The sequence below is a fragment of the Leptodactylus fuscus genome, chromosome 7 (genome assembly GCF_031893055.1).
Source record: "Leptodactylus fuscus isolate aLepFus1 chromosome 7, aLepFus1.hap2, whole genome shotgun sequence".
Lineage (NCBI taxonomy): Eukaryota > Metazoa > Chordata > Amphibia > Anura > Leptodactylidae > Leptodactylus > Leptodactylus fuscus.
The window spans coordinates 30,586,218-30,596,950 of record NC_134271.1 but is presented as its reverse complement, the minus strand read 5'-3'; the positions used below and the strand labels follow the sequence as shown (position 1 = coordinate 30,596,950).

Here is a 10,733-nt window from a genome sequence, read left to right as displayed (position 1 = left end):
ATCCCCTATCCTACAGATAGGGAATAAATACTAGATTGATAATGATGATGGGGGGGAAGGGTTAGAGTGCTGGAGGGGTTGGGTGCTGGGGCAGGGGGTCTTTTGGATGTCTGTTTGCCCCTTACTTGGGCTTAAGGACTGTTTTTTTTTCCACAGTTAAAGAGAACATTTCATGAGTTGGCACATGCAGTTTCATATACTGCTAGAAAGCATGAGAGAGCTGTGAGAGCAGTAAGGAACATCTCCCTCCCCTCTTGATAGTGTGTGTGGGGGAGCGCGTTCATCCCCCGGTCTCACAGTATAGCGCTATAGGGGCCGCTATGAGGAAGGGCATCCTGACTGACTGTCAGGAACACCTTTCTGACGGTGAAGAGCTATGGTACTGGCACCGATAGCTCTTCACCTGGGGCACAGATCGTGAAAACCGACAGTGCACTGAATTTAGTGCACTGTCAGCTTTCTAGCGGTATATAAAACCGCATGTGCCCCAACTCATGAAAGGTCCTCTTTAATAATAGTTTATGGGTGTGCAACTTTGGGGCATAATAGAGCTTGAAGGGTCCACTGTGGCGTCTGTAACCTCTATTATGCCCCACAGCGCCCCCCCCCCCCCCCCTGCAACCTCAAGGATGTCTGTGTTGCAAACTTTTCAGAGTCAAGTCACAGCTGGAAGAAGTGGTCATGGCGGTCCAAAGGGAAGAGATGGGGAAATGTGGGAAGACGTCTCCTGTGAGTATTACTGCACAAAATATTACTGCATTGTATTTATTGTAATGTTCCCGCTAGCCTGAGGCGGGTGATCAAAAGATGAACACCCCCCTCGCCCCCAATACTGGGGTGGGGAGGGGGGGTGGGGAGTGTGTCTTTTGATTTTCTGCCTCAGGCAGCAGAGAGGGCATAATACTGTGTGAAGGGGTCACTATGGGGCATGTCAAGTATTTGTCTTGAGGTCCCATTATTCCTAGTTATGCCACTGGTACTGCACATTACATTTGCAGCGATACTATTACATTTTACCTGCCTCCTGCTTTGGCTTGGTAGGGTTACTTTGTCTCATTGAAGAGACAGCTATGTCGGTATTGGGAGACTTTTTAGCCTTTCCTAGGAAATCTGAGAAAAGCTCAGAACAAGCTATTTTGAAAACTTAGTGCAAGAATTTTATGTAATATGGACATTGAGAATATGAAGAAATACACCGCCAACAATTTCTTTTTAAACATATTTTTAATATTTAACGTTAACAAGAGTGAAGTATTCTATTAAAGTAATACCGTCATAATCTGCTACTGCAAAGATCTCTAGATAAGAAACCTAGGTTATACTTAAAGATATCTTAGTGTAAAACTTAAGAAATAGATCACATTCGACAATCTTCTGAAAACATCTTATGTTCATTTACTCAGTTCCTATTTTTTCTTATCTAGGTATAAGGCAGACATAAAGATAAGGTTATATTCATATGGTTCCCCCAGGAGGACAATGTGTTTTTGATATCTCAGAATTGACTATGGCTGTGAGCGGATATTTTGTGATACCACAGATATTTCTTCCATGAAAAATTTTGAAATAACCCTAAAAAAAAAAAAAAAAAAAAAAGACAGATAAATGAATACAGTTTAAAAATTTTGGGGAATATTTACAGTTTAATAACACTATATAAGGTTATCCTGGACTAAAGCCTGAGGCCCCACATTGCGTAAAGGCTAAGGCCCCACGTTGCTGCTTTTTTTTGTTGTAGATTTTGCTGTGTTTTTTTGAGCCAAAACCAGAAGTGGATTGAGCATAAGGTAGAAATATAAGAAATTCCTATATAATCCCCATTTCTCTTGTAGCCATTCTTGGCTTTGGCTCAAACAACCACAGCAAAATCTGTAACTAAAAAAGCTGCATTTCTGCAACGTGGGGCCTTAGCCAAACACAGTTTTTTTGGTTGTAGATTTTGCCACGGTTTTTTGAGCCAAAGCCAAGAATGGCTACAAAAGGAATGGAAAAAATATGGGAAGTTCCTATACTTCTCCCTTCTGCTCATTCCAGTCTTGGCCTTGGCTCAAAAAAGCTGCAGCAAAATCTGCAACAAAAAAAGTTGCGTTTCCGCAACATGCGGCATTAGCCTTAGGGTAAGTTCACATGGAGACCAAAAAGATGGCTCCCATTGAAATCAAGAGATCTCTTGATGGTAGTTTGGAGAAGGCCCCCTTCACATCTCAGGGGGGACCTGGAGTAGTTTGCCAAAGAAGAATGGTCTAAAATTCCAGCAGAGCCTTGTAAGAAACTCATTGATGGTTACCGGAAGCGGTTGTCCGCAGTTATTTTGTCTAAAGGTTGTGCTATCAAGTCTTAGACTGAGGGGGCCAATACTTTTGTCCGGCCCATTTTTGGAGTTTTGTGTAAAATGATCAATGATTTGACTTTTTTTTCATTCTCTTTTGTGTTTTTTCATTGCAAGCAAAATAAATGAAGATATTAATACCAGATAGTTTGTGCTTGTGATCATTTTCTGGAAGAAACTGAGTATTATCTGACAGAATTGCAGGGGTGCCAATACTTTTGGCCAACACTGTAGGTGTTGCGATCACACATCTCCTTCAATATTTCCACACCTATACCACCAAAAGGCCACAACTACAGCACGTTGTATAGTCTAAAACTGCAGTACAAACAGGAATTCATAAATTCTTATTTACTAACACATCTGGCCTCAGACATCCTGTTATGACCAAAAATATCATATAATTGAAAAAAAACAAACTTGACAAATGCAAAAAAAATTACATATAATCTATGTAGGTGGTCTCCATCCTGTGACTCTCATGTTGCTGCAAAGCTTCAAGAACAATGCCAAGAATTTGCAGTCTTTCAACTGCTAAAGAGCCACATGTTGGGAACCGCTGATCTTTACTATAAAGGAGTCAAGACAAAAATTCTGCATTAGAAGGATTCAAACCACATACTTTTTCTCCCCAGTCGGTGCCATAGCTGTTTTTCAGAATCCAATATGGTATTTTTTTCTCTAGACAAGAAATATTTCAAAGATCAATTATTAATACAGTCAAAAATTCATTAAACATTATACCTAGAATTAGAAGAAAAATATCAAACAAAACAAACCAATACTTACTAATCTTAGGCCCCATGTTGCGGAAATGTAGATTTTTTTTCGTTACGTTTTGATTTTGCTGCAGTTTGTTGAGCCACAGCTGGGAATGAATTGGTCAGGAGTAGAGATGAGCGAGTAGGTATTCGATCGAATACTACGGTATTCAAAATACTCATACTCGATCGAATACCACTCGCTATTTGAATGTAAAAGTTCGATGCAGAACCAGCATTGATTGGCCAAATGCTATACAGTCAGCCAATCAACGCTGGTTCTTCTCCTACCTTTAGAAGTCTTCTCTGCGCAGCGTCCCTGCGGCGTCTTCCGGCTCTGAATTCACTCTGCCAGGCATCGGGCCTGGGCAGAGCCGACTGCGCATGTCCGCTTGTAGTGCTGGCATGCGCAGTCGGCTCTGCCCAGGCCCGATGCCTGGCAGAGTGAATTCAGAGCCGGAAGATGCCGCGGGGACGCTGCACGGAGAAGACTGCACGGAGGATCCAGCCCAACCTTCACTCGTGGACTTGGTAAGTATAATTTGATCGAACGTTGCCTACCCCTGAAACGAGCATTTCCCCCCCCATAGACTATAATAGGGTTCGATATTCAATTCGAGTAGTCGAATATTGAGGGGCTATTCGAAACGTATATCAAACCTCGAACATTTTACTGTTTGCTCATCTCTACTCCCTATATTTCAATTTGAAAGCGTATCTCACTATGTTGGACGCTCATAGTCATTTATTTGTATCACCGGTCACAACTTTCACATATAAATAAGAAGACTATCAACATTGTATCCAGAGGAGAGGGATCTGCTGCAGTTATAAGGAATCTTATATGTCTACAAAGAAAGAAGGAAAGAATGGAGATAATTCCAGAAATAGAAGGTTGAGTTTCCTCTTACCTTGAACATATCCTACTATCAATACTGCATGGTTCACATAATCGGGGTCGCAGGATTTACGTAGAATATGTATAATTCCTTTTTTGTAATGCTAAGGATAGTACAAAAAAAAATTCATCATAAAGTTCCTGTATATTATCCATCCACCTTATAGACAACAAATATTAATATACAGAACTATGCTAAAGTTTTAGGCAGATGTAGAAAATACTACAAAGTAAGAATAATTTTGAAAATACAAGTGGTGTTAATTCATTTTAGTCAATTAACAAAATTAAGTGAGTGAACAAAAAATTTGGTGTGACCGCCCTTTGCCTTACATCACTTATTCCCAGTACTTGCAGACAGTTTTGAAGGAGAGAAGGAAGTTGTTCCAAACATCTTGGAGAACTAAGCACAGATCTTCTGTGGATGTAGGCTTGCTCAAATCCTTCTGTCTCTTCATTTCATCCCAGACAAACTGGATGAAGGGGGTGGCCATATCATCACGACCAGTACTCCTCCTCCAATGGGCGGTCACACCAAATATTCATGGAATTTAGATTTCTCTTTTGTTCATTCACTTAATTCTGTGAATTGACCAAAATAAACTATTAACATTTTCTATTTCTGAAAACATTCCTTCTTTGCAGCATTTTTCCACATCTGTCTAAAACTTTTCAGATAATATATATATACTTACCTGTAGTATGTTATTGTTTATTATAACTGTTAATGTGCCATTGGTGCCGACGTAAGAAGTCATTGCTGAAAAGCAAACACAGAATTAATATATGTCTATCTATCCAATAATCAAATCTATGTATCTATTATCTATCTATCTATCTATCTATCTATCTATCTATCTATCAATCATCTATCTATCTATCTATCTATCTAAAAACAGAAAAATATAGCAGCACTCTGACGCAGCACAAAGGCTATAAGGAACAAAGAAAAACTATAAAAATACTATAAATTAAATATATATATATATATATATATATATATATGTAGAGAGAGAGAGAGAGAGAGAGAACCCATTTCCCCAAGGCCGTTTAAGGTGAGTGTTCTCTGGCCTTACTTCCCTTGTGTTCACTCTGTAGACTTATTCTGGTCCTGGAGAGGTATTTTATTGCCCTGTGTTCACACTGTAGACCCATACTTGGGTCCAGGAGAGGTATTAGTGTAGGGTCCTACCTTAATGAGGTCACCTTGTCGGGGCAAGTACAGGGCTTCCTACTGTTTGATCAAATATGTACAACGAAGAACCTCAAATTTATTTATATATTTAGTTTATAGTATTTTTATAGTTTTTCTTTGTTCCTTATAGCCTTTGTGGTGTGTCAGAGTGCTGCTATATTTTTCTGTTTTTATGTATTTTGCCACGGTAGCTTGCACCTGTTCACAATGGGAGGTGCTGTCTGAATTTTCTTATCTATCTATCTATCTATCTATCTATCTATCTATCTATCTATCAATCAGATCAATCACAAACATCCTAGAACTCCTAGAGATCTGATGAAGGGTTGGTACGTGTGAGGTACCAGAGAACCCCGAAACGTGTCATCTTAAATAAACCAGAACTTATCTTTACCGAAGGGAGCGCGCTTTTGGTGTTTTTTGGGGGTATATCCCTCAATCACTGTCCTGTAATAATCAGATCATCTATCTATCTATCTATCTATCTATCTATCTATCTATCTATCTAATAATTCTATCTAATAATTCTATCTATCTATCTATCTATCTATCTATCTATCTATCTATCTATCTATCAATCAATCAATCAATCATCTATCTCATAAATCTATCTATCTATCTATCTATCTATCTATCTATCTAATAATTCTATCTATCTAATCTATCTATCTATCTATCTATCTATCTATCTATCTAATAATTCTATCTATCTATCTATCTATCTATCAATCAATCATCTATCTCATAAATCTATCTATCTATCTATCTATCTATCTATCTATCTATCTATCTATCTATCTATCTAATAATTCTATCTATCTATCTATCTATCTATCTATCTATCTAATCTATCTATCATCTATCTCATAAATCTATCTATCTATCTATCTATCTATCTATCTATCTATCTATCTAATAATTCTATCTATCTATCTATCTATCTATCTATCTATCTATCTATCTATCTATCTATCTATTTAATCTAGTAAGTGATCTACTATAGGTCTTTCTATTTCAATGTAGTCTTCATTTTACAGGAGGTGGTAAAGATATTACTAATGTGCAATGTTGATGGATGACTTCTGTCTCTACTTCACTATTTGCTAAGGAGGATCCTGTGGCAAAGGAATCTCTGAGCATCTCAGAGGGAATACTTCCTTTCACTAATCTATATTTTGCTTGCTTTAAGAATAAGACTTCCTTGACACTGATGTTATGGCTTCCCTTCATAATTGAAGCCAAGACAAGTCTAGTAAGTGAGCACACTTTGGATCAAGGGTTACCTATTATATACTGTAAACAATGAAAAGGGGCACCCCCACTAGAAAATATTAAAACTTAACCTTTATTGGTGATTCATTAAAAATAGGTGCACAAACACAGAATATGGCCCCCATGTATAAAGCAGCAGGTATATATGTGTGTAAAATTGCCCAGTCCCTAGTAAAAGAAAAAATATATATCCTTGTACCGTGTTAGCCAGTGGATATGAAATGAAAGAAATTTTCTGAGAGAAGTCCTCAGTAGTTGATACCTTTTTTAATGGCTAACTCAAAAAGTATTTTGATGACATATCGAGCTTTCGGGACTACTATAAAGGTCCCTTCATCAGGATGGTATAACACAATGTCTGAAGGTAGGCATATATATACAGAGAAATGGAGTGTTAGATGCAAAATAGATGGAAAACAGAACATAAACAGTTTTAAAAAAAACACATATATATCAGTTCGCAGGAAAGTTCTCTGGGTTTATGGCTTCTTTGATCAGTGACGTGGTGTCTAGTGGTTATAAAAGGCCATAAAACCCTGGGCCCTGTTTAAACCTTGTTGGAGAGTGCAAAGGGTCGTCATAAGTTTAAATTCCCATATGAGGCAATCTTTTCTGTTTCTGAAATTCCCCCTTAGTACCAGGATCTTCATATCCTGGGTCATATTATGATTTTGATTACAGAAGTGTTCTGGCACCGGGAGGTCCATTCTTTGCTCTCTAATCGTATGTCTGTGTGAGTTCATCCTCATCCTAAGTGACTGTCCTGTCTCCCCTACATACAGGCCCTCAGGACACTTAGTACACAATATCAAATACACTACATTAGGTGTGCTGCAGGTGAAGTTACCTGGGATCTTATAGTGTCGATCAGAGTTTGGGATCTTTATTTTGTCCGTGGTCAGTATGTGCGGGCAGGTTTTGCACCTCTTCTGTCCACATGGAAATGTTCTTTTGTTAGTTGGAGGTGACAGTGAGCTGCTAATAATCATATTCCTGAGGTTTGGTGGCTGTCTGTAACACAGGAGAGGGGGTTCTGGAAATATGGATTTTAGATGAATCCAACTTGGATTCAGACCCCACAGTGGAATACTCCAAAAAACCAAAAAACTAAAAACGGTGATCTCCGGTCTATCTGATGGAGCCAAAGGCCTAAGCAGCCTCATACCAGCAAGTCCAAGGACAGGGACTTTTTATATGCTTCCAAAACTGCACAAACCTGGGAACCCAGGGAGACCGATCATCTCATGTGTTGGGACTCTTACTGAACAGATCTCTGGATGGGTGGAGGGCATCCTCAAACCTTTAGTGAAAGATACAGCCAGCTACCTACAGGATACTACAGACCTATTAAATAAACTATCTAATATAGGTCCCCTTCCAGATGGAACCATCCTGGCCACCATGGATGTAGAATCCTTGTACTCCAACATCCCACACCAGGATGGTGTAAACGCCTGCCAGTTTTTCATGGAAAGACAAGGTATGAATGCTGAAGCTGTGGTGAAACTCACAAAATTCATCCTCACCCACAATTACTTCACTTTTGGTGACTGCATCTACCTACAGCAGACTGGCACCACAATGGGGAGCAGAATGGCGCCACAGTACGCTAATCTCTTCATGGCCAAGCTTGAGAGTGACTTCCTACCCACCTGCACCACCAGGCCTCTGGCCTACTACCGTTTCATTGACGATATCCTAATCATTTGGACCGGGTCTGAACAACAGCTGAAAACCTTCCATGAACAATTCAACCAGTTCCATCCCACCATCAACCTGACGCTCAATCACTCCTTCTCAGAAATAAACTTCCTAGACACAGTCATCAAGATACAGGACAACAAAATTGAGACATCACTGTATCGGAAGCCGATTGACCACCCTACCTACCTAAGATGGGATAGCTTTCATCCGAAACACATAAAGAACTCCATTGTCTACAGCCAAGCCATCAGATACCATCGCATATGTTCAGACCCGGTGGACAGAGACAAGCACATTGGGGGCCTCAAAAACACATTCTTGAGGCAGGGCTACCATCCAAGAACAATTGATAACCAAATCACCAGGGCCACCAGAACACCAAGATCAGAGTTATTAAAATACAACACTAAACAGGAGAACACTCAGGTACCCCTGGTTGTCACATATAACCCACACCTGGAGACGCTGAGAGGTATCACACGCAAATTACATCCACTACTGCAAAAAGACAACCATCTAAAATCCATATTTCCAGAACCCCCTCTCCTGTGTTACAGACAGCCACCAAACCTCAGGAATATGATTATTAGCAGCTCACTGTCACCTCCAACTAACAAAGGAACATTTCCATGTGGACAGAAGAGGTGCAAAACCTGCCCGCACATACTGACCACGGACAAAATAAAGATCCCGAACTCTGATCGACACTACAAGATCCCAGGTAACTTCACCTGCAGCACACCTAATGTAGTGTATTTGATATTGTGTACTAAGTGTCCTGAGGGCCTGTATGTACGGGAGACAGGACAGTCACTTAGGATGAGGATGAACTCACACAGACATACGATTAGAGAGCAAAGAATGGACCTCCCGGTGCCAGAACACTTCTGTAATCAAAATCATAATATGACCCAGGATATGAAGATCCTGGTACTAAGGGGGAATTTCAGAAACAGAAAAGATTGCCTCATATGGGAATTTAAACTTATGACGACCCTTTGCACTCTCCAACAAGGTTTAAACAGGGCCCAGGGTTTTATGGCCTTTTATAACCACTAGACACCACGTCACTGATCAAAGAAGCCATAAACCCAGAGAACTTTCCTGCGAACTGATATATATGTGTTTTTTTAAAAACTGTTTATGTTCTGTTTTCCATCTATTTTGCATCTAACACTCCATTTCTCTGTATATATATGCCTACCTTCAGACATTGTGTTATACCATCCTGATGAAGGGACCTTTATAGTAGTCCCGAAAGCTTGATATGTCATCAAAATACTTTTTGAGTTAGCCATTAAAAAAGGTATCAACTACTGAGGACTTCTCTCAGAAAATTTCTTTCATTTCAGTCCCTAGTAGTGTTAGGTATTTATTTGCTCCCCTCCCTATTCCACAAACAGAGTGTTTTTAGCCAAGATGTTTAAGCTAATTACCTAAGTATCCCTAGCACTGATACATGTATCATATAGGTGTTAGTGACAACAGTGACAACTTGGATTTATCAGAGAATAAATGAGGGTGTCACATTAGACTCGTTTATGAACCTAACACCTACTATTCATGACTAGGTCTGTCTTGCTGCAAACAGAGTAGGGCAATTAGGTTATCACACCCTCCACCCCAGACCTGATTGCTGGTACATTTCAGCAGGTTCTAGTATCTGCCATGTAGCTACTACCTTCAGGCTAAGCTGTTACCTTCTGCCAAAATCTCAAAGGGAGCTACACAAACAATTGCATTAAAAATAAAACTGTTTGAAACTTGTCTCTGTCTCACTTGTCTCTGTCTCTACGCGTTTCGTTCATTTAAACTCATCAGGAGACATAAAATATCCTGCCTATGATTCCAGGCTAAGATTATAATACAATAAAAAAAGAAGGGTGCTGGGAAAAGGGGATGTTCACAGCCCACTTACTTGAACCTCTAGATTCTATGATCTCTGGTGTGTGAACACCAATTATCCTGGGACGGAGGTTGCATGGAAATCACACCCATCGGCTGTGGGAAATATCCAAGACATGAGAAAAAAAGCCAATGGACCCATCATGCGTATCTCCTGTCCACCTCATCCCTCTTTTTAGGTGTCAACAAAGTGTCCCTTTGTGTTCGTCTTGCTCCATCACTTGTTAAATTTAGCAGTGCCCGAGGATAGCCACGGGCCACAAATCGTTCAAGCAGGGCCTCACTCTCTATATCAAAGTCCTAAATGCTACTGCAATTCCTCTGTAAACGAAGGAACTGTCCCTCCGGGATACCGTGCTTGAGGGACATTGGGTGGTGGCTCCCCCATTCAAGCAGGGCATTAGTTGCTGTGGGTTTTCTAAAAAGGGTAGATGTAAAACTCCCATCAGGATTGAGGATGATTTGGATGTCCAGAAAGGACACGCATGTCGGATGAAAGAATGATGTGAAGTGTAGGTTCAGTACATTCCTATTCAGGACCTCAACAAACTGTTTGAACTGCTCCGATGTACCAGACCACACTATCATAATGTCGTTAATGAACCTGAGCCACAGCACTATGTGCCGGGCCCAGGTCTCAGCATGTTGGCCAAAAACACACACCTCCTC

General features: G+C 40.0%; 1 protein-coding gene across 1 annotated transcript in view; it reads right to left on the bottom strand.

The window, feature by feature from the left end:
• Positions 1–1,455: 1,455 nt before the first annotated feature.
• LOC142212577 (cathepsin W-like) overlaps positions 1,456–10,733 on the bottom strand; it is a 32,779-nt gene continuing 23,501 nt past the window's right edge. Inside the window, exons 8-11 of the mRNA XM_075280537.1 lie at positions 4,684–4,748; positions 4,002–4,092; positions 2,952–3,010; positions 1,456–1,572 (exon numbers count right to left, since the gene is read on the bottom strand). Coding sequence (XP_075136638.1) covers positions 1,456–1,572; positions 2,952–3,010; positions 4,002–4,092; positions 4,684–4,748 — 332 coding nt within the window. The remainder of the gene's footprint in view (positions 1,573–2,951; positions 3,011–4,001; positions 4,093–4,683; positions 4,749–10,733) is intronic.